The sequence below is a fragment of the Notechis scutatus genome, chromosome 11 (genome assembly GCF_049901735.1).
Source record: "Notechis scutatus isolate UNSWTSFEM ecotype Mainland chromosome 11, rNotScu1.2, whole genome shotgun sequence".
Lineage (NCBI taxonomy): Eukaryota > Metazoa > Chordata > Lepidosauria > Squamata > Elapidae > Notechis > Notechis scutatus.
This window is the reverse complement of record NC_142019.1, coordinates 4,707,109-4,732,157: the sequence shown is the minus strand read 5'-3', so window position 1 is coordinate 4,732,157 and position 25,049 is coordinate 4,707,109. Positions and strand designations below refer to the sequence as shown.

The 25,049-nt window shown below is 38.1% G+C and overlaps 1 protein-coding gene across 1 annotated transcript in view; it reads left to right on the top strand.

Moving 5' to 3' along the window:
* ADAMTSL3 (ADAMTS like 3) overlaps positions 1–25,049 on the top strand; it is a 196,897-nt gene that overhangs the window by 57,798 nt on the left and 114,050 nt on the right. Inside the window, exon 4 of the mRNA XM_087972611.1 lies at positions 23,426–23,553. Coding sequence (XP_087828737.1) covers positions 23,426–23,553 — 128 coding nt within the window. The remainder of the gene's footprint in view (positions 1–23,425; positions 23,554–25,049) is intronic.

Genomic DNA, 25,049 nt, shown 5'->3' with positions numbered 1-25,049 from the left:
ACTATCTAGTAAGGCTGTATTCTATTATTCTTTTCATCTTTCCTATTACTTATCTCCTTATCATCTTCTGGCTATAACTTTGTTGCTTGTATCTTACAATTTATATATTGTTTACTTAGTATCCTAGCATGATTTATGTTGATTGTTTATTTAGTATCCTATGACTATCACCAAGGGTTGTACCTTATGATTTATGATGAATGTATTTTATATTTGATCATGATTTATCACATATTGCTTGTATGTACACTTGAGAGCTTACCCACCAGAGACAAATTCCTTGTGTGTCCAATCACACTTGGCCAATAAAGAATTCTATTCTATTCTATTCTATTCTATTCTATTCTATTCTATTCTATTCTATTCTATTCTATTCTATTCTGTTCTGTTCTGTTCTATTCTATTCTATTCTATTCTATTCTATTCTATTCTATTCTATTCGGCTCGACTCTATATTCTGTTCTGTTCAACTTCTACTCTACTCTACTCTACTTTACTCTACTCTACTCTATATTCTCTTCTATTCAACTTCTATTCTATTCCATTCCATTCCATTCCATTCATTATTTATTTTTATATTTTATATTTTTATATTTTTACTTGAAGTCAAAAGAGTCATCAAACTATATGTACCATTAACAACTCCCAAAACCAGAAAAAACAAATTACCCAAAACAATAAGGAAGCTTCAATCCAAAAAGAAATCACTTTGGCGGAAAAACAAATCTGGTCACATTGCCAACTTCAAAAGTCAATACAAAAATCTATGCCATCAGATAAAAACTGAATGCACTAATTATCACATTAAACAAGAGGAAAACCTTGTACACACCAATTCCACCTGCGTTTTCTACAATTTTGTAAACAACAAACTAAAAGACTCAAGGTCCATCCCACCCCTGAAAGGACCTAAAGGCAAAGACTGCAACGATGACACTGTTCAAGCCAACCGCTTTAACACATTCTTTGGCTCAGTATTTGTAAACAGCAATGGATCATGCCCAGTATTTCCTAGTCGAACCACAGACAACTACAATGATCTAATACATATCGATTCTACAGAAGACAATGTTGAAAAAGCACAACACAATCTAAAACCATCTCTATCTATTGGACCGGACCGAATATGTGCCTACTTCTTAAAAAAGATATCCATTGCCATAGCCGAACCTCTAAGCATAATCTTTGAAAAATCTTTCAGGACCAGCTCCTTGCCAAAACTATGGTCACAAGCCACGGTCATCCCCATCTTCAAAAAGGGAGATCTCAGCCTAATTGGAAATTACAGACCAATCTCTTTATGCTGCATCACCTGTAAAGTCATGGAATCCATTATTAACCGATCCATTATCCTCCACTTAGAGACAAACAGCCTACTCTCCAATAAACAATTTGGTTTCAGAAAAAAACTATCCTGTAATCTGCAACTCTTACACTGCAAAAACATATGGACTACACAACTCGATCAGGGCAAAACAATAGATGCAATCTACATAGACTTCTGTAAAGCCTTTGATTCAGTGGCACACAACAAAACTACTACTAAAACTATAATCTTATGGTATCTCTGGACACCTGCATAACTGGATAGAAGCATTCCTATCAAACAGACAACAAATGGTCAAAATTGGGAGCATCCTATCAAATTCTGTACCTGTCAACAGTGGTGTCCTCAAGGCAGTGTTCTAGGACCAACTCTTTTCATACTCTACATAAATGACCTCTGTGATCATATCAAGAGCAACTGCATTCTCTTCGCTGATGATGTAAAGCTATTCAACACCACAGACAATACTGCTACCCTTCAAAAAGACCTTGACTATGTATCAGAATGGTCAAACAAATGGCAGCTTAAAATCTCAACAAATAAATGCTCTGTCCTACATACTGGCCAAAAAAATCAGAAAATAAAATACAGGCTCAATAGTCAAGACCTTGTTGATGATCCAAACTCTGTCAAGGATCTTGGAGTACTCATCTCAAATGACCTAAGTGCTAGAGCCCACTGTAACTACATAGCCAAAAAGGCGTTAAGAGTTGTTAACCTAATCTTACGTAGCTTTTTCTCTGGTAATATTACACCTATAACTAGAGCATACAAAACATTTGCTAACAAATACTCGAATACAGCTCATCAGTCTGGAACTCACATTACGTATCTGATATTAACACAGTTGAGAAAGTCCAGAAATATTTCACAAGAAGAGTTCTCCACTCCTCTACTCGTTGCAGAACACCTTATGCCACCAGACTCGAAATTCTAGACCTAGAAAACCTAGAACTATGCCGCCTCTGGTCCGATCTAAGTATAGTATATAAAATCATACATTGCAATGTCCTGTCAATGAATACTTCAGCTTTAACCATAACAACACAAGAGCACACAATAGATACAAACTCAAGGTTAATTGCACCAAACTTGACTGCAGAAAATACGACTTCAGCAACAGAGTGGTCGATGTTTGGAATACTCTACCTGACTGTGGTTTCTTCCCCAAACCCCAAAAACTTTAACCTTAACTTTAAATTTAATAAATATTCCAGAATAAATTTCAGAAGCACACCTTCGTAAAGGCATTTGACTTTATAAAACACCAAAAGACATTTAATTAATGGACTGGCATAACTATCCAGGAATGTGGCAGTCCTTACATTTTGGAATCCGATTAGATTCTTTAGGGTATCATTTAAAGTGACAATGTCAGTCTCACGGTAAATGACCCCAAAATTGCATTAATACAGTGTTGGATTTCTTTTAACAAATTATTAAAGCTAAAACCACCTTTTTTCTCTCCAGCTTTCTAATTTGATTTGCTTTTTGCTGCAGGCGAGCACACGTTAAGATCATTCCATGTTTAAAGAAGGCCACATGGATTTTAGAAAATTGAAAACACTTGGAACATCTTTGTCTAAATTCATCTGTTAGAGATGATCTTTTGACTCTTGAGACTAAAACATATCTTTCTTAAATTATATTCACTTAAGCTGAATGCTTCATACCTGTCACAGGCTTAAATTAGAAAAAGGCCTTCAAACATTTATTCTGTAAAGTGAGTGGCTCATCTTAGATAGCCACAGGTGAAGGTAGAAACCTGATTCTGTGTGATTTGTAGAAATTGAGCTTGAGTTCTGTACAGGTGGTCCTTGACATACAACAGTTCTGTTCAAAGTGTCTGTTCAAAGTTTCAATGCAGTTAAAACTGCTGTCATTCACTTAACAACTGAGGCAAGAAAGGTCATAAAATGGGGCAAAATTCACTTAACCAATGTCTCAATTAGCAACAGAAATTTTGAGCTCAATTGTGGTTGTAAGTCAAGAACTACCCTGTCATATCCCTGGTGGAAACTGACTCTGAGGGAGAGGAGGAAGAGCCAACAGGGAGTGGAAGTGGGGCTCCGGAGGTTGTGGAGGAGGCTGGGGAAGGGTAGAGGCCGGCTGGGCAGTCAGAGGAGGACCCAGGCCCATCCCCTCTCCATCCTAGAGCATGCAGTGAGGAGAGGATAAGAGAGAGACTTGGTCTACTGGGAAGGAGAGGGCCTTGATCCTCTTCATGGGCTGCAGCTATGACAACTGGTTAAAAGGATGGACATGTGTATGGGCCAGTGCTGGAAACAAAGCATGGAAATATCTCTAGTTTATTGTTCCTCTCTGAGTTTGGTGTCCTTCCCAGTGTGTGTTCTGATATCTGTGGATGTCTTCAAGCCTTTATCTTGCCTGGTTTGTGTTGTTTTTTACTTTTTATAATTTAAATGGCATTTCCTCCTTCTTATAACTGCTTGTGTGGAAGTTTTTTGTCTCCAGTCAAGGATATTTGGAGCTTGGAAGCAAAGTGAAGGAAGTAAAAGGGGCTTCACCTGTTTTTTGTGACTGTGTTTATTTTGTATCCCACCCTGGGTCATCACATACCCGTATGTTCTCATGGTTAGGGCAAATAAAGAATAAAGCTAGGTATTTGGTTGGAAACATATTGCGACTTATAGGACTTGAGATTATTTGCACATTCAAGAGTCATATCAGGCTTTCATTATTTTATTTTATTTTATTTTATTTGGTTTGTCGATTGCTTACAAGATAATAGGTATAAGTAAAAACATAGTTATGAATACATGGATACATATAAGAAAAATAAAAGAAACAATAGGATAGGGACGGTAGGCATGTTGGTGCACTTATGCATGCCCCCTACAGACCTCTTAGGAAAGGCGTGAGGTCAATAGTAGACAGTCTAAGGTTAAAGTTTTTGGGGTTTGGGGAAGAAACCACAGAGTCAGGTAGAGTATTCCAGACATTGACCACTCTGTTGCTGAAGTCGTATTTCCTGCAATCAAGTTTGGTGCGATTAACCTTGAGTTTGCATCTATTGTTTGCTCTTGTGTTGTTATGTTATGAAGCTGAAGTATTCATTGACAGGTAGGACATTGCAATGTATGATTTTATATACTATACTTAGATCGGACCGAAGGCGGCCTAGTTCTAGGTTTTCTAGGTCTAGAATTTTGAGTCTGGTGGCATAAAGTATTCTGCAACAAGTAGAGGAGTGGAGAACTCTTCTTGTGAAATATTTCTGGACTTTCTCAACTGTGTTAATATCAGATATGTAATGTGGGTTCTAGACTGATAAGCTGTATTCGAGTATTGGTCTAGCAAATGTTTTATATGCTCTAATTAAAACATTTGCTAGACCAATACTCGTGTTTGGGTCCAAGAGCAGGTGATGTTTTCTGAAATGCTTTTCCCAAAATGATTGTACCGAATCTTTCCTCAAGTCCATCTCATCCAAGCCATATAGCTTTGAGAATTAATTTACTTGAACCATGGAATTACACCTAATGCCACATTGGTGAACAGAGTGTTGGCCCTTGACTAGTCATCTATTTCTTAAATTAAATGTGTTGAGTTTACCGTGTAAATTTTCAAAAGTGTTCATGGGCAGAACATACAAATTCCTATTATTGTATTGAGAGGACTCAGTGATTCAGTGATCAATCATATTTTGTGCATGTTGAGTACAAGATTTGATCCCCAGGATTTCCTGTTAAAAAAGCATAAATTAATAGTGGGAAAGCGTGTTTTTTTCTAAGAGTCTGAAAATTGCCACCAATCATAGTATAAAGATAAAGGTTTCCCTGTCAATGGTATTGAATTCTAGAGCATGGTGCTCATTTCAGTTTCTTGGCCAAGGGTCAAGAATATCCTGGTGTAGACCATGTTAAATTGAATGAATAAATAGGATTTAATAATGTGGCTTTCTATGATCCCAAGTAGTGGCTATCCTAAGTTTGCTTTGGTTGCTAAGGCACTGCATTCTTGCTACAGAAATTGAATTCTGATTTTAGCTTAGTGGGCCATTGAGACAAATTTGGGCTTCATAGGTAAGAGGAATTACCTAAATATTCCCTTTCTTTCTGAACTTTAGAGTAGAATAGAATAGAACAGAACAGAACAGAACAGAACAGAATAGAATAGAATAGAATAGAATAGAATAGAATAGAATTCTTTATTGGCCGAGTGTGATTGGACACACAAGGAATTTGTCTTGGTGCAAATGCTCTCACTATACATAAAAGAAAAGATACATTCATCAAGAATCATCAGGTACAACACTTAATAATACTCATAGGGTACAATAAGCAAACAAATCATACTAGGAAACAGTCAGTAAAAATAGTAAGGATACAAGCGACAAAGTTACAGTCATACAGTCACAAATGGGAGGGGATGGGTGATAAAGAGTGATGAGAAGATCAATAGTAATAGTAGTGCAGACTTTGTAAATAGTTGAACAGTGTTGAGGGAATTATTTCTTTAGCAGAGTGATGGCGTTTGGGGGAAAACTGTCCTTGTGTCTAGTTGTTCTGGTGTGCAGTGCTCTATAGCATCGTCTTGCGGGAAGGAGTTGAAACAGTTTATGTCCGGGATGTGAGGGGTCTCTTTTTGACTCATGCAGTATACAGGTCATGGATGGAAGGCAGGTTGTTATTTATTTATTTATTTATTTATTTATTTATTTATTTATTTATTTATTTATTTATTTATTTATTTATTTATTTATTTATTTATTCAATTGCTTACAAGATAAAAGTATAAGGATAAACATAGTTATGAATACACGAAATGAATATATATAAGAAAAATAAAAGAAAGAATAGGACAGGGACAGTAGGCACGTCCGTGTGCTTATGCACACCCCCTACAGACCTCTTAGGAAAGGGGTGAGGTCAATAGTAGACAGTCTAACGTTAAAGGTTTGGGGGTTTGGGGAAGAAACCACAGAGTCAGGTAGAGTATTCCAGATATTGACCACTCTGTTGCTGAAGTTGTATTTCCTGCAATCAAGTTTGGTGCGGTTAACCTTGAGTTTATATCTATTATGTGCTCTTGTATTGTTATGGTCCTAATTATCCTCTGAAGTCTGTGTCTGTCCTGTTGGGTTGCAGAACCAAACCAGACAGTGATAGAGGTGCAGATGACAGACTCAATAATTCCTCTGTAGAACTGTATCAGCAGCTCCTTTGGCAGTTTGAGCTTTCTGAGTTGGCTCAGAAAGAACATTCTTTGTTGTGCTTTTTTGATGACGTTTTTGATGTTAGGTGTCCATTTTAGGTCTTGTGATATGATAGAACCTAGAAATTTGAAAGTCTCTACTGTTGATACTGTGTTGTCTAGTATTGTAAGAGGTGGTAGTATGGGAGGGTAGATGTGCTACTTTAAAGAGGTGATACCATCGGTTCTTTTTTTTTCTTTTTTTTAAGTGAAGGAGGAAGATGCAAGAAAACACCCAAGAGTATTGAGTTTCAAGGAGGTATTTCACCCAAGAGTGAAACTAAGCAAGAAGTAGAGCCAAGCCTTGGGGAAGTAGGAGATGATTTTATAGGATGGCTGTTTTTCAGCACATGTCTATCTTAGAATGAAGAGCTGAAACTCCACTGACTGTTGCATTGAGAGGATAATACGCAACTGTGCGTTATGATTAAGACTCTATTAAAGCCTTTTTTTTCTTTTCTTTTTTGCTGCCTCTTTGCTAGAACTTGCTGACATTTGAGGTTATTCATCACCTTAGATGATTCGATGCCCTGGGCCTCCCCCCCCCCCATGAAACACAGTAGAAGACTGTGAAAGTTGCCAATGAAGCAAGTTGATCTTTGCCAAGTAGATAGCTCTAGTTGTGTCTCTCCCATTGAACAGCAAGGCAGCTAAATATACAAGTTGAAAGCCATCAAACTGTTTTTCAAGCTCCCTGAAAAAATATTGCAAACGCCCCGCATGGTGTTTACTTAATTTTTACCTAAAATTGTGGGATGGAGACTGAGCAACGAACTGGATTGACTGTTTTACGATTGAATTTAAAAAAAATTAACATGATGTATTTTCTGGACAACACGGCTCACGGTTTTAAAAAGTGGTATTGAGCGTTGGGTATACATTTTCTGTATTTCTTACTGTTTGGGAGGGGGGAAAATACACCATTAGTTCTGACATATGTTTTTAACACGTTCCTTCACATTTTTGGATGGCTGCCTTCTCCGAGCTGAAAAGTGACGAAGGGATCAGGCAAAGATGGCCTAGGGGTCTGTTCCCAGCTGGTACGACATATGGAATGTTGTACATTGTGGATAGATTCAGAGCTATAGTTTAATGCGATTGGTATTTCAGTGGCAGGCCTGCAAGAGAAGAAAAGACGGGGACTGACAATTTGCTTGTGTATTTGGCGGTGATGAAATGTTCAAAACATCACTGGTGCAGTGTCTTTTCTTACTGTGTGGTTGGGTGTATCTGTGTGTTGCATCACTTACTGATTCAGAGCTTTATAGGGTAGACAGTGAAGTCATTTTTGCAATAGGTGCAATTACTATCCTACTCAGAAGCTTTGCACATGTGTTCATTTGTCTTTTCTTGGTGTTTCTCTGCCTCCCCTCCCACCATGGTTTTATTTTCTTAGAAGGAAGCTTATGCTTTTTTAAAATAAATAATTTGGATTGTGGTTTCCCTCCCTCCCTCTCTTCCTTCCTTTCTCCCTTCCTCCCACCTTCTTTCCTTTCTCCCTCCCTCCCTCTCTCCCTCTTTCTATTCCTTCCTTCCATCCAACCCTCCCTCCCTCCTTCCTCCCTCCTCCCTATTCTTTCCTTCCATTCAATCCTCCCTCTCTCCTTCCTCCCTCCCTCTCTCCCTCTTTCTATTCCTTCCTTCCATTCAATCCTCCTTCCATTCAATCCTCCTTCCTTCCTTCTTTCTTAAGGCAGCAAATATACCTAATTATCCTTCCTCTTCCTATTTTCCCCATCACAGCAACTCTGTAAGGTGAGTTCACCTGAGATAGATTGATTGGCCCAAAAGTCATCCTTTTGGTTTTCATGCCTAAAGTGGGACTAGAACTCACCCTCTCTTCCGGGTGATTGGCACAAAGTCTCCCAGCTGCCTTTCATGCCTAAGGACAGACTAGAACTCACAGTCTCCTGGTGTTTAGCCTGGTGCTTTAACCACTAGACCAAACTAACTAACTGTCTTTATAATTTTCTTCTCCCTTTTTTTGCTTGAGGTTCTTTTAGTTGGTTGCTAAAACAAACAAACAAACAAACAAACAAACAGTTTTGTTGTAATCCAATGACATATTTGGCTTATCCTTTATATTTTTATAATATTTAAACCCCTCAGCAGTTACTATGTTGAAAAGTGAATATTCAGAAGGGTTCCACCCCCCACCATCTCTCTGAAACAGATCCTCACTGCGACTCTTCCTTCAACGGTATCGGTTTAGCATTTTACCTCCTTGGCAATTTTCCACTACATCTAAATTAAATTTTATCACACTGTAGTCACTGTTTCCAGTCGGTTCAGCAGTATTTGCATCTTGCCCTTGGCTCCAAGCGCTGTTCATTTATTTCTTTACTTTACGATATTTATAGGCCATCCCGTTCCTCTTAGATTCTGGCTGGGATACAGAAAACTCAAAGACAACAGATGCAGAAACCCTGTGCAAAGCATTTAAACAGATTTATCAACAATCAAATAAGCATTATAAACACCCAGTAAATTAAATTAGGGAAGTAAGAGCCAAACATATACTGAAACAAAATGGCTTTAACCTACATACAACAAAACCAACAGGTTTGAGTCCATCTACACTTCCGAGAGGAGAATATTCCATAACGGACAACAGATAATCAGAGTTGGAAGGTACCTTGTAGGTCATCTAGTCCAACCCCCCGCCCAAGCGGGAGACCCTGCACAATTTCTGACAGATGGGAGTCCAATCTCTTCTTGAAAGCTTCCAGTGATGAAGCTCCCACAACTTCCGAGGGCAACTTCTGTTCCATTGGTTGATTGTTCTCACTGTCAGAAAGTTTCCCCTTATTTCCAGGTTAAATCTCTCCTTGTTCAGTTTCCATCCATCATTCCTTGTCTGGCCTTTGGGTGTTTTAGAAAATAGTGGTACCCATAAGATGGGTACTACCACTGAGAAGATGCATGTATCTCCTCTTTAAGTCCAACATGATTGTTCTTTTCATGATTTTAGATAGAAACAGATGAATGTGCTAGGTGACATTTATCAATGTTCAGTTTTTAAACTCTCAAGATCTTGATATCCTATTTGTGAAAAAAAATTCTTGCATTCCCTTTCTCCTAAAAAAAAAGTATGAATTTTTTAACGCTTCTTCTGGCCATATTTGGTAGACATATCTTCTCAACATGGTCAACTTTAGATATTACTCTGTGAAATTTATACTGTTTGCAGTATCTTCCTTTTTCTTGAGCTTTTTTCCCAATTCACTACCATTGTTTGATGGGGTTTTTTTATTCTTCTTGTAATTATACCAAATTGGGGGAAAGATGCTAATATTCATAAACCAAAGGGTGAGTAGTTGATGTGAATTTTGTGTAAGGATCATTGGATGGAAGAGTTTAATTCCTGGTTCCATGTTAGATGCAAGTGAGAATATTGCTTTATATTTATTCTATGTCATTTCCTTCACAGTCTGTGGGTTTTAAAACATAATGCATGAAAATAGGAAGAGTTTTTAATATCCTCAGAAGATATGGTGTAAAAAAATTCACTTAGCTCGCAAATATGCTTATCCCAAATGGATTGCAGGGTCAGAGGGTAAGTAGAGGAGAATGCTTAAGCTCATTAAACCATAACAATTATTTCCACTGTTTCTTCTAACTCCATACGTTTTGTTGCCTTTTGTTCAAGTATTTTGCACATATTTATTAATGCTGTATCCTTCCATGGCTACGTACCAGCAGCTCTGGTTACCCAATTAAAGCAGTTTCCTTTCTTTGCCAGCAAAATGTTTTCTTGAAATGACTTTCACTTCTTGGGGTACTTGAAGTGGAGAGCTTTAGGAATAACAACACGTCTGCGTAAACGAAAACATTATTTTAAGGAACAACATTAGGTCAACTGACTACCAGACTTTATATACAGAGTTCTTGGAAGTGAGTGACGTATTCGCAGACTGCATTAAGATAGCTTTGCAAAGTATAAACTTAGAAATACTATATCCAGTTGTGGGTGGAGGGAAGCAAGAGTAGATGAATGAAGGAATTCTTTTGCCCTTGTTTTATAACAGAGTAACAGGAGTTGGAAAGGGACTTTGGAGGTCTTCTAGTCCAATCCCCTACTCAGGCAGGAAATTTTATAACTTTATAAAGAGACTGGTTGTCCTGTCTCTTCTTAAAAACCTCCAGTCTTGGAGCATTCACAATTTCTAAAGGCAAGTTGTTCCACTGATTAATTGTTCTAACTGTCAGGAAATTTTCTTAGTTGCTTCTCTCCTTGATTAGTTTCCACCCATTGCTTCTTGTCCTGCCTTCAGCTGCTTTGGAGAATAGCTTGACTCTCTCTTCTTTATGGCAGCCCCTGAGATATGAGAACACTGCTATCATGTCACCCCTAGTCCTTCTTTTAGTTAAATTAGACATACCCAATTCCAACAACCGTTCTTTATATGTTTATTAGTCCCCTACTCATCTTTGTTGCTCTTCTCACTCTTGAATTCTGTTAACCCTTATCTAGCACCAATAATGCTGGTCTTTTGATTGTTGTGGATAGGCATGAACAATAAATCACCTTAATTGTTCCTGATCTTTTGCATTTGACAAATTAGCTTAAGATCACTCAAGTCAACTTTCATGCCTAAGGCCAGACTAGAACTCACCCTCTCCTGGTTTCCAACCTGCAGTTGTAACTACTGGTACCACTGGCTTTTCTAACGTTGCCTTTAATTTTAATATGCAGATAGCCTAAAGATGGAATCTATTGTTGAATTCTAGCCATTGGGATAAAATAGGGACGTTCTTTTGCAGGGACGCTGTGTTAGAAACATAAAAGATGAAATAATATTTGTTAGTGAGAACTTGAAAAAGACAAGACAAAATCCAGAGGGTGCCTGCGAAGCTAGTAGAAGGCCTCCGCTGTCTTGAGGATGAAATCATTCGAAATTTCACTGTATATTTATTAAAACTGAACAAGAATAACCATTAAAGCTCTATTCAGATAAGGGCTTGCCAATCCTAAAATAGATGGCTGGAACCTTGGCCTGTTGTTGCATTTTTCTTTTCCCTCCGTGATGTGAGTCAAGAAATATGCATCTTGTCGATGCTCATAAGCACGCACAGCCAGACTGGTAAAGCTGTGCAAATAGCCCTTCACTGCTTCCTCTCTAAAACAGAGTCTCTCAACCTCTGCAACTTTACAATGAGCTATAGATAACAGGTTAACAGAGTTGGAAGGGATCTTGTAGGTCATCTAGTTCAACCCCCCGCCCAAGCAGGAGACCCTACGCCATTTCTGACAGGAGGAAAAACAAATCTGGTCACGTTGCCAATTTCAAAAACTGATACAAAAATTTATGCCACCAGATAAAGACCGAATGCACCAATTATCACATTAAACAAGAGGAAAACCTTCTAAGCACCAATTCCACCCGTGCTTTTTACAATTTTGTAAACAACAAACTAAAAGACTCAAGGTCCATCCCTCCCTTGATAGGACCTGATGGTAAAGACTGCAACGATGACACCATTAAAGCCAACATCTTTAACACATTCTTCGGCTCAGTATTTGTAAACAGCAATGGATCATGCCCAGTATTTCCTAGCCTTACCACAGATAACAATAATGATCTAATACATATCGATTTCACAGAAGACAATGTTGAAAAATCACTACGCAATCTAAAACCATCTCTATCTGTTGGACCGGATGGAATATGTGCCTACTTCTTAAGAAAGCTATCCACTGCCATAGCCAAACCTCTAAGCATAATCTTTGAAAAATCTTTCAGGACCAGCTCCTTGCCTAACCTATGGTCACAAGCCACAGTCATCCCCATCTTCAAAAAGGGAGACCCAAGCCTAGTTGAAAATTACAGGCCAATCTCCTTATGCTGCGTCACCTGTAAAGTCATGGAATCAATTATTAACCAATCCATCATCCTCCACTTAGAGACAAATAACCTACTCTCCAATAAACAATTTGGTTTCAGAAAAAAAACTATCCTGTAATCTACAACTCTTACACTGCAAAAACATATGGACGACACAACTCGACCAGGGCAAAGCAATAGACGCAATCTACATAGACTTCTGTAAAGCCTTTGATTCAGTGGCACACAACAAAACTACTACTAAAACTATAATCTTATGGTATCTCTGGACAGCTGCATAACTGGATAGAAGCATTCCTATCAAACAGACAACAAATGGTCAAAATTGGGAGCATCCTATCAAATTCTGTACCTGTCAACAGTGGTGTCCCCAAGGCAGTGTTCTAGGACCAACTCTTTTCATACTCTACATAAATGACCTCTGTGATCATATCAAGAGCAACTGCGTTCTCTTCGCTGATGATGTAAAGCTGTTCAATACCACAGACAATACTGCTACCCTACAAAAAGATCTTGACTATGTATCAGAATGGTCAAACAAATGGCAACTTCAAATCTCAACAAATAAATGCTCTGTCTTACATATTGGCAAAAAAAATCAGAAAATAAAATACAAGCTGAATAGTCAAGAACTTGTTGATGACCCAAGCTCTGTAAAGGACCTTGGAATACTCACCTCTAATGATCTAAGTGCTAGAGCCCACTGCAACTACATAGCCAAAAAGGCATTAAGAGTTGTTAACCTAATCCTACGTAGCTTTTTCTCTGGTAATATCACACTACTAACCAGAGCATACAAAACATTTGCTAGACCAATACTCGAATACAGTTCATCAGTCTGGAACCCACATTACGTATCTGATATTAGCACAATTGAGAAAGTCCAGAAATATTTCACAAGAAGAGTTCTCCACTCCTCTACTCGTTGTAGAATACCTTATGCCACCAGACTTGAAATTCTAGAACTAGAAAACCTTGAATTACGCCATCTTCGGTCTGACTTAAGCATGGTATATAAAATCATACATTGCAATGTCCTACCTGTCAATGAATACTTCAGCTTCAACCATAACAACACAAGAGCACACAACAGATACAAACTCAAAGTAAACCTCACCAAACTTGATTGCAGGAAATACGACTTCAGCAATAGAGTGGTCAATGTCTGGAATACTCTACCCGACTCTGTAGTTTCTTCCCCAAACCCCAAAAACTTTAACCTTAGACTGTCTACTATTGACCTCACCCCTTTCCTAAGAGGTCTGTAGGGGGTGTGCATAAGCGCACCAACGTGCCTACCGTCCCTGTCCTATTGTTTCTCTTATTCTTTTATTTTTCTTATATGTACCCATTTCATGTATTCACAACTATGTATACACTTATACTTATTATCTTGTAAACAATTGGCAAATCAAATAAATAAAAATAAATAAATAAATAAATAAATAAATAAATAGATATCAGTCCAGTCTCTTCTTGAAAGCTTCCAGGGATGAAGCTCTCACAACTTCTGAAGGCAACTTCTGTTCCATGGGTTGGTGGTTCTCACTGTCAGAAAGTTTCTCCTTATTTCCAGGTTGAATCTCTCCTTGTTCAGTTTCCATCCAATTGTTCCTTGTCTGGCCTTTGGGTGCCTTGGAAAACAGCTTGACCCCCTTCCTCTCTGTGGCAGCAACTAACTTAACACAAGTCTCACTTCGTAACAAAAAATTGGGGCCTCAATTGCTGTCAGAAGTTGAGAACTACCTGTATTTGATTCTGAAAGTAACGGATTCCCTCGGGATTGACCGTCCTCTGATACGCTCAAGGCCAACCAAGTGAATTCTGCATACCTCCCATGTGTTATTTTCCACGCTGAATTCTAAAACAGCAACATTCCTTCTGCTTAATGACACAAACCCCTGGAACAATGATTTGGCACGGTTTTTCGCTTCGCTGCTTGCACTTGAATTGGTTCTGAAATAGCGTCTCAGACTGGCATGCAATCCCTTCCCTGGCACACGACTCTGGACAACATTTTTTCCTTGACTCTTCCTTGATTTGTAGCATGGAAATTTGCTGTTGGCCACTGCAGCAATATTGCCTGTCTTCCGAGGGAGCTGCGGGGCGGATGGCTTACTCAAGCAGCCTTTTCCAGAGTAAAAGCAAAGAGTTGCGTTGTGATCACCTGTGGGACCAGCACTTAAAACAATTTGAAATCACCCTGTCCAAATGAAAGGGCCATCCTGCCTTCAACTTTTGTGGGAAACGTTTTGGGAGTGGACGTTCCTATAATCCTATCCGGCGTTTTCAAGCATGAACCATGTATTGCAAAGGTACTTTCCAAGGGTGGGATTCTACCGGTTTGGACCAGTTCAGGTGAACTGCTTGCTCCAAAGATCAGCTGGTAGCGAACCGATTCACTGTGATGAGCATGTGGGCCCTCCCACCTACGCCTGCTCTTTCCTGTGCTTTATTTCCCTTTAAAAAAAAATCCCATTAATTTTTATTGTTATTTTTCACCTTTTACAAATTTTGAACTTAATATTAACAGTACTGTGTCATCATTATTATATAAAGCAATCTCATTTAAATATCTACATTTATATACATTTATACATTCATATACATTTATCTATAATTTTCTTATCTCCGTTATCCTTATTTCTATTGTTGAACCATTTATACCAATTGTCCCAAATTTCATAATACTCTGACTCTTCTTTATATTTTAACTTTAACGTCCATTTATCCATTTCAGCACAATCTGGAATTTTTTGAATTACTAATTCCTCCGAGGGCGTGTTATTTTGTTTCCCATTGTGCAAATGCTGCTGTCAAAATATGTAGTAAAATATATTTGATCTTTTTCCTATATTTCCCTTTAATTATTCCCAACAGAAACAACTCCCGTTTAAACTCTGTTAAATCTTCCACTATTTCTTGTATCCAACTCCATATTTTAGTCCAGTATTTTTGGGACCTTTTTTTAAAAAAATAATTTTTACATTGAACGTGGCGGTCTTCTTTGACGTACATTTCTGTCAATATATTTTGCATTTAGAAAAATAAAAGAGTTCTATATGTGTGTGTGTGTGTATGTATGTGTGTGTGTGTGTATATATATATATATATATTTTCTTAAGTTTTGTCTGGTTATTTTGTTTCGCATAGTTCTTTAAAGTTGTAGAACGTTTCAGCAGAATCTCATCTGCCATCATCAGGCTCATCATCATCATCATCATCATCAGAAGCCTGATGATGGCAGATGAATTCTGCTGAACGCTACAACAAAAGAACTACAATGCGTGGACACACACACATATATATATATATATATATATATATATATATATATATATATATATATATATATATATATATATATATATATATAACACACACACACACACACACACACACACATTTAAACTTTGTAATTTTTACTTCGTTCTCATTATTCCTCAGATAGGAGGTCCCTCACATCTTCCCTATTTCACCATTAATTCTTATTTCAATTTTATGAACTCCCTTTCATGTCCCTCCAATAATAAAATTTATTGCATATTTTATAGTATTCTGACTCAACTTGATCCTTCAATGCTAATGTCAACATATCCATTTTGGTGCATTGTAATATCTTATCAATCGTATCTTCCTCCCTAGAAATTCCTCTTGCTTTCCAATTTTGGGCGAATATCATTCTTCCTGCCATGATTACATGTATTATTGGATAGGTATCAGTTTTGCTAAATTTCTCTTCCATTATTCCCAGTAAGAACAACTCAGGTTTGTAACAAATTTTTAGCCCCGTCATTTCCTCTAGCTATGACCAAATTTTGTACCAGAACTCCTGAGCCTTTTTTACAGGACCACCACATGTGAAAATATGTGCCCCATTCTTTCTGACATTTTCAACAATTGGGTGATTGGTTTCCATACATTTTGGCTAGTCTTGCTGGCAGGAGATGCCACCTATAGAACATCTTGTACAGGTTTTCCTTGTAAGATGTAGCTAGTGTGATCTTTTTAATTTCACTCCCAAATTTGCTGCCATTGATCCAATTTTATGTTATGTCCCAAGTCCCTAGCCCAGGTCACCATCATTTCCTTGATTTGTTCTTTGTACATTTTGTAGTCAAGTAAGTATCTATAAATTTTCTTCATTTGTTTAAGCTCTGGTCCTATTAAGATTTTATCTACTGCTGAGTCTTGTATTTCCTTTTTTAAGAGCACAGCTGATTCACGCGGTTTGCTGTGCCTCAGCTGTTTTATTCACAGGGGCTGCAGTAGAAGGTATATATTAGAGCTTTTTTAAATGTGGAGCACACGATCACTCAACCAGTTGTTATATTGGTGGAATCCTACCCCTGGTAAGGAAAGTCATTGGTGTTAAAAATCAACATCTTTACAGCGGTGCTAGCGATATAAGTACAGGTCATCCTTGGCTTACAACAGTTCATTTGTAGTAACCATTCAATATTACAACAGCACTGAACAAAAGCGACTTATGACCCTTTTTCACTGTTACGACCTTTGCAGCATCCCCATGATCATGCGATCAACATTTGAATACTTGGCAGCTGGCTCAAATTTATGATGGTTGCAGTTTTCCAGGGTCATGAGATCCCCTTTTGCGATCTTCTGACAAAGCGAAGTCAAATGGGGAATCCAGATTCATTTAACTAACTTAACTACCGCAGTGATTCACTTAACAACTGTGACAAGAAAGGTGGTAAAATGGGACAAAATTCACTTCACGAATGTCTCCCTTAGCAACAGAAATTGTGGTCATAAGTTGAGAACTAGCCATACTACTGTTACTTTACAAGATAATCTTGTAAAGGGCCTGTTGTTAGCATAAAGGCCTTCTCATTTGGATGGATCTTACATCAAGGTAAATGTTCTGCAGTGGTGAATTCCAAAACAATAAAAATTTGGGAAAGGAAGGTATGTCCATCTTATAACTTGCTGTTCTTGTCTCAGAAAATATTTATCTTCTCAAAATACCTGAGATAAGGAGTTAAACACTACAAAGGCTTCCATACAAAGTTTCTTTATTGGATTATATCGGCATCATCAAGGTATAAGTCAAAGTTATGTTGAGATTCATCTAATGTCCAATCTTTGCATTGTCGTCTTCAAAGTGTGAAAAGATAGTTATCTTCATCCCATAATGATACAGCAAGGGGAGAGTCCAGCACATTGCTGGGTCCAGGTAAGAATGACCAAAACTCCCCCCAATACAGCCAGAGGTCAATTCAGTGACCAATCAGGAGTACAGATGTGACTATATGACATGAGCTACATCTCCCATGAGGCATTAACTACATTTCCCATGAGGCATTCCCTTAAGGGGACAGCTCCCATTCCCAAACTAACTATATACTGTTTAACCAGCACACTTGCCGTTATTACTCAAGGTAAATTTCAACCAGAAAAGCAGAACCAAGCAGAAACTTTCAGGCACTGACAAGTTTCAAAATACAATCACAATTTGATTCCCAAGTTGATATCCAGAAATTCTCTTATCCTCGATGAGGCCAGCAATTAATTTTTCTACCATTCCACTTATTTTAGCTGTTTGTTTTTTTGTTTTAGCTAATGTTGTGTTGCTTCATTTGGGCTGAGATTTAATTACAGTCAATTAAACTGTAACATGACACCTGAAGAGTGGAATTAATAGTTGATTCAGAAGAAGAGGAGGAGGAGGAGGAGGGGGAAGGAAGGAAGGAAGGAAGGAAAGAAAGGAAGAAAGAAAGAAAGAAAGAAAGGAAGGAAGGAAGAAAGAAAAGAAGGAAGAAGGAAGAAAGAAAGAAAGAAGGAAGAAAGAAAGAAAGAAAGAAAGAAAGAAAGAAAGAAAGAAAGAAAGAAAGAAAGAAAGAAAGAAAAAAAGAAAGAAAGAAATTGCTCTATGTGATTTCTCACCAATAATGAGTTCTGGGAGAATCATAGAGATTTCAGATGTCAGTGAAATGAAAACAGAGCCATGCTTCTCTTGGCTTCTGAAGTTCCCACTAGGAACATGGTGCCAGGCAGGAGGCCAAGATGCTTGGCAGACTCCCATTTCCCACTGGCTGGTTAAGCAAGACATAACCCAAACCCAACCTTTTTGTAATGAGATGGAGACGGTGCCCCACAAGGCATTAGGCATCATTGGCAAAAGAAAAGAGAAGATCCTACTGCTGAGGACTGAAAGAGTATCCAAGATTCAAGAACAATAGAAAAAGAACAATGGAAACCATGAAAAAAGAACTACTTCTCAGCATTTATTTTTTAAATACCAATATACCCTCCCTCCCTCTTTCTGTCCCTTCCTCCCTTTCTCCTTCTTTCTATTCCTCACTTCCATTCAATCCCCTTTCCTTCCTTCCTTCCTTCCTTCCTTCCTTCCTTCCTTCCTTCCTTCCTTCCTTCCTTCCTTCCTTCCTTCCTCCCTCCCTCCCTCCCTCCCTCCCTCCCTCCCTCTTTCTCCCTCTTTCTAATTCTTCCTTCCAGTCAATTCTCCCTCCCTCCATCTCTCCCCCCTTCATTCCTTCCCAACATAACTGAGGAGATTATATTGGCCAATTAGAGAAAGAGTGAGGATCGAATTGCAAAACAACATTATGACAGGAAAGTGAATGGGTTGAGAGGAAGAGGAAGGCTGGGGGAAAAAAATCAGGAAAGGGAAGTGTCAATAAAATAATATGAAAAGTATATTGGGGAGAAATTTAACAGCCAAAGAGAAAGTATGAAGCCATATGTGGACATGGGTAAAAAAGGATGGGTTTACAAGGATAGAAAGCTACAGGGAATTTATTTTGCATTTAATTATCAAATTTAGAGACTGCCCATCTTGCTAGCAGCGTGGCTTTGTATACTACATAGTAAGGTAAAGGTAAAAGTTTCACCTGACTAGTCATGTCCGACTCTAGGGACAGTAGTACTTATCTCCATTTCTTGACTGAGGGAGCCAGAATTGTCCAAAGACATTTTCATGGTCATATGCCAAAGGCTCATGGAATTCAGTTGCCTTCCCACTGAAGTGGTACCTATTTATCTACTTGCATTTGCATGCTTTCGAACTGCTAGGTGGGCAGGAGCTGGAGTAAGTAACAGGAGCAAGTAACAGACCCCTTCACGTGGTGCTCAGATCTCGAACCTGACCTGTCACTGTCCTTAACCACTAAGCCACCATGCCCCACATATAGTATGATATAGTAAACAGAGTGGATGTCAAATACTTTTATCTATACAGTATTTCTTTCCCTTTCCCTTATCTCATGCCTTTAATTTCTTTGGCTATACAATATTGTTTATTTGGAAAAGGTACATGGATAGTATGTATGTACGTATGCATGTATGTATGCATGCATGCACATGGGTAGTATGTATGTATGTATTAATCCTGGCCAAGTGAAGGTACTTTTAATAGGGCTAAACTGATACAAGTGCTGAATTCCTGGAAAATTTCAGAACAAATTACAATAAATTGGACGCTGATTTTAAAACAAACAACACAAATCTGTTATTTTATGCAACTTCTTAGAGTTTTGGACAACTCATTCCACAGATGTCAGATATAGGGAAAAAAAAGAGCCCCTTGACAGTTGTATTATAATTAAACTTTTACAGCCTCTTTGTTCCTGCCCCTGAAGCTTTTTGCACTAATCATTCAGTTCAGTTTAAGTGCATCCAAATTGGAAAAACTATTCTTTGTGTAACCTTGGTTGCATTTTTTTTCTCTTTGTCTTGGAAAAAAAAGGTTGTTGATTTCTCAAGGCAATGTTTTGTTCTTTGTAAAGAACAGCATGCTTATATATCAACAATATTTGAATCAATATTTGAAGCTTCAGGGGCAGGAACAAAGAGGCTGTAAAAGTTTAATTATAATACAACTGTCAAGGGGCTCTTTTTTTGAATTTATTTTGTTATAATTATATATTAACAATTACAATAATAATACATTTACCCTGATGTTGAGGTGGCCAATCTTGTTTTATCTATCTTTCTGTCTATCATCTCTCTTTCTCTCTTTCTGCCTACCTACCTACCTGTGATCTATCACTTATCCTCTATCTATCTGTGTGTCTATGTGTCTGTCTACCTATCTATTTATGTATGTATGTATGTATGTATGTATGTATGTATCTATCTATCTATCTATCTATCTATCTATCTATCTATCTATCTATCTATCTATCTATTTCATATACTATATCTGGCTAGTCTCAAGAAAAGAAGAATTAGGGGTGACATGATAGCAGTATTTCAGTGTTTGAGAGGCTGCCACAAAGAAGAGGGGCAGTCAACTTATTTTCCAAAGCCCCAGAGGGCAGGACAAGAAACAACGAATGGAAAATAACCAAAGGGAGAAGCAACCTGAAATTGAGGAGAAACTTTCTAACAATGAGGACAATTAACCAGTGGAACACCTTGCCTCCAGAAATCCTGGGTGCTCCATCACTGGATGTTTTAAAGAAGAGACTGGACAATCACTTGTCTGAGATGTTGTTCTTGTTCTGGACTAGAAGACCTCCAAGATCTTTTCCAGTTCTATTTTATTTTGATACCATTCTGGTCATCTGTCTGTCTGTCTGTCTGTCTGTCTATCTATCTATCTATCTATCTATCTATCTATCTATCTATCTATCTATCTATCTATCTATCTATCTATCTATCTATCACATTTCTCAATTGCCCATCTCCTTCAAAGAGGAACTAATCCCAGTACTGTATCATCCCATGGAATTCTAGTTTTCCATGTTTGCTGGGAAATGAGATGTTGTATTGCCAAAAGATTTGGAAGGCACCAGATTGGAGAAGGCTGCTATGGTCAATAAATTGGACCTACTATAATTGAGGTGCAAAAATTCTGTTACTATAACCTCATAATTAAAATAGTTGCTAGCTTGTGTGTCTTTGGTTTTCAAGTTTGGTCTACCTGGGAAGGCTTGACAAGTAGTCATCCAGATGTTTGCAGCACAGATCAAGACACAAGGACTAGATTCAGCTCCACAGCTTACGTTCTAATGGAATCTATCTGTGCAACTATCATTTTTTCATCCTGTCTTGTAATCCAGAGGCATGGGCCAAGGGCAGGGAAGGGCTATATCTCCCATTCTACCTGACCTTTTCTTCTTTAATTCTTAGCCCTATAGAGCATATTTATCTTTGCAGGAACGAGGGAGTACAGTTATGTTTTCAGCACTAACCCTCCTGCTAACATGGCCTTTGGCCAACACAGTCCTAAGAGTGTTTACTTAAGGGTTCCAATAATTTCAGAGAGCCTTCTTTTCCCTTACAGCCATGTAGTGAGAATTGTAGGATCCAATCTTATCTCAGCCTCCTCCATAGTGTTTCCAACAGGAGTTGTTCCTCTGCTATGACATTTTTTTTCAGTAGATAAGAGCCAATTGTTCTGAAGGACTTCCAGTTCCCCAAAATCTAATTTGCCATAGATGATGATCAAAGTTCTCATTTGTGCCGTCACGTCTTTCTTCATAACCATTTGACTAAATCAGTTTCCACACTGTTGACTTAAACTCCAGCCAGTTCAAATAATTCATCCCATGGGAAAGGGAGTTTAAAGTAGTTTGAGCTGGCCTATCGTTTACTAGAAAAATAATATTTGATTTACTAGCTGTCAGCTTTCATCAAATCTGCGTATTATATTTGACTATACTGTGAAGCCAAATTCAAATAAAGAGAAAGGGAATGGGTGAAATCAGCAAAGAGCATAGTTTAACTTGAATTGGCTCACAGTTAGGAATTAAATCAATAATCAGCTATAACAAGTACAGAGAAGAGCAATATTTTCTTAAGAGACTGTTTGGGGAATTACTCTGTAATTAGCTTTTTAAAATGTTTTTGTTGGTTTAGACCCATGTTTTTCTGATTGTTGATATCTGGGGCCCAGTGTTCTTTCACATTAAGGCAAAGGATACCACTCCTCAAATTAAAAAAAAATACTATTAAAAGATGAGTATATGCAGTTGATAAGAAAAAGAAGGCCATTGATTGGACCACAACTTATTGATTAATTATATTAATTAAACAATAGGGATAATGAATATATGGCAGGGATTAGATTCCTAAATTAAATAAAAATAAACTTAACTGTGAGATGGTAGATAGATAGATAGATAGATAGATAGATAGATAGATAGATAGATAGATTTATATGGCCATCCAGTTTGCAAGCTTCATCAAATCTTATGAAATAATTTGAATAATTCATGAAATTTGGGTGTTTCTGTATGAGGACTTGCAAAAGATGACATTGTGTGACAAAACAGAGACAAATTACAGATTCCCCCTCCTTCACCAACTCAGACCATTGAGAACTGCCCCATGCCTAGAGGCTTCCCACTTTTCCCAAAGAGTAGGAGGGATTCAGAACTTTGGAGAAGGTTGAAGATTCAGAAGTTCAGTGAGCCCTGGTGACGCTAATGGTTAAAAGGCAGTATTGCAGGCTAATTCTGCCAACTGCCAGCAGTTCATTTCTCACTGGCTCAAGGTTGACTCAGCCTTCTCTCCTTCCGAGGTGGGTAAAATGAGGACTTAGATTGTTGGGGGCAAGAGGCTGACTCTGAAAACAGCTTAGAGAGGGCTGCAAAGCACTATGAAGTGTTATATATGTTTAAGTGCTATTGCTATTTCAGAATTTTGGGCATGATGACATTACTTAATCCTTCTTCGTCTCTGGTAGCTATTTTAGGAATGACAAAGCAATCAGAACTAATACCTGAGTTAGCCTTCAGTCTTCATCCTTTTGTATTTAGTTTTCATAGCCTTTAAAATTATACGCCTGTCTGGTTATTAATTTTATGTAAGCTGCTGTGGGCATTCTCTTCCAACATGAGACTTCGAGGAACATTTGCTAGATTCAACAAGAAAAACCCGTATCCTTGGAAAAGAGGTATTCATCTCCTTCTCTGTCTCGCAAGATCCTATTTAGGCATCCTACCTGTGGAAGTTGGTCTCCCTGCCATGAAAAGCCAGCTAATAGAATGTTCAAAATAGACAGGTTTTCTGGATTCCTGAATTGCTTCTCTTTCTCTTGTGCTTCCAGACTTCAAGAATCACCCAGCCAAATGAAGATAAAGAAAGTGGCTGGGATGCCTGGGGAGCATGGAGTGATTGCTCACGGACCTGTGGAGGAGGTGCCTCCTATTCATTGCGGAGATGTTTAAATGGCAGGTTGGTTATTCTAATTGCAGGTCATAAAGCTGGATACAGGAGTCACTCAGCACTAGAAATTTGGGCTGCTTGCATTAAATGTATTCCACAAGGGAACAATTTAAATACAAGCAAATAAGAGCTTTTAAAACATCGAAGTAGGATACCCAGGGCTTAATAGGGGGCGTGCATAAGCGCACCAACCTGCCTACCGTCCCTGTCCTATTGTTTCTTTTATTTTTCTAATACGCATTCATTTCATGTATTCATAACTATGTTTATCTTTATACTTATTATCTTGTAAGTGATTGAAAAATCAAATAAACAAACAAACAAACAAATAGATAAATAAATAAATAAATAAATAAATAATGTGGAAATCTACCTCTAAGTAGGTGGGTCATTGGGTTTTCAGAAGATGTCACAGAATGAGAGAAAAACAGTTGGAAGGGACCTTCCAAAAAAAGGGAGGAATTCTGTAAGAAGCAGGATGCAGAGCTGAAAGGAAAACCAGTGGTGCATAGTACGCCTACTGAAGATCCATAGTGTTAAGAAAAGAGATGGGAAAGAAATGGTCCTTGTGTGAAATAGCTTGATAGGTCGGTGTGCGGTTTGCCAAAGTTTCAGAGACAAGCAACAAGCAAGCATAGCAGCTTTGGAAGAAGCATGCAAATCCTTTGTATAGCAAATTAACAGAATAATAGAGTTGGAAGAGACCTTGGAGCCTTCTTCCCTGCTCAGGCAGGAAACCCATTTCAGATAATGGTTGTCCAACATCTTCTTAAAAACTTCCAGTGTTGGACCATCCACAACATCTGGAGGCAAGTTGTTCCACTGTTTAATTGTTCTAACTGTCAGGAAATTTCACCTTAGTTCTAGGTTGCTTCTCTCCTTGATTAGATTCCACCCATTGCTTCTTGTTCTGCCTTCAGATGCTCTGGAGAATAAATTGACTCCTTCTTCATTGTGGCAACCTCTTAGATATTGGAACACTGCTATCATGTCACCCCTTAGTTCTTTATTAAACTAGACATGCCCAATTCCAGTAACCATTCTTTATTTATTTTAGCCTCCAGTCCCCTAATCATCTTTGTTGCATTCAGTAGTACATTCACTGGTAGAGATGTAGATGCTTTGACCCTTTCTTCTGGCTCTTTTTCTTTCTTGTTCACAGGCTTCCAATCCATTGCCCATTTGGGCTTCCTATCTTGCTGTTGGAGAGCTTGGCCTCTGAATTATATAAGTTGAATATTTGCTCATAAATAATTCTCTGTATTATCTAGCAAGCTTCTGCTAGTGAGCCCTATACAATCTTATGCATGGTGTTCCAGAATTCACTTAAAAGGTCTTCCAATCCATTGCCCATTTGGGCTTCCTATCTTGCTGTTGGAGAGCTTGGCCTCTGAATTATATAAGTTGAATATTTGCTCATAAATAATTATCTGTATTATCTAGCAAGCTTCTGCTAGTGAGCCCTATACAATCTTATGCATGGTGTTCCAGAATTCACTTAAAAG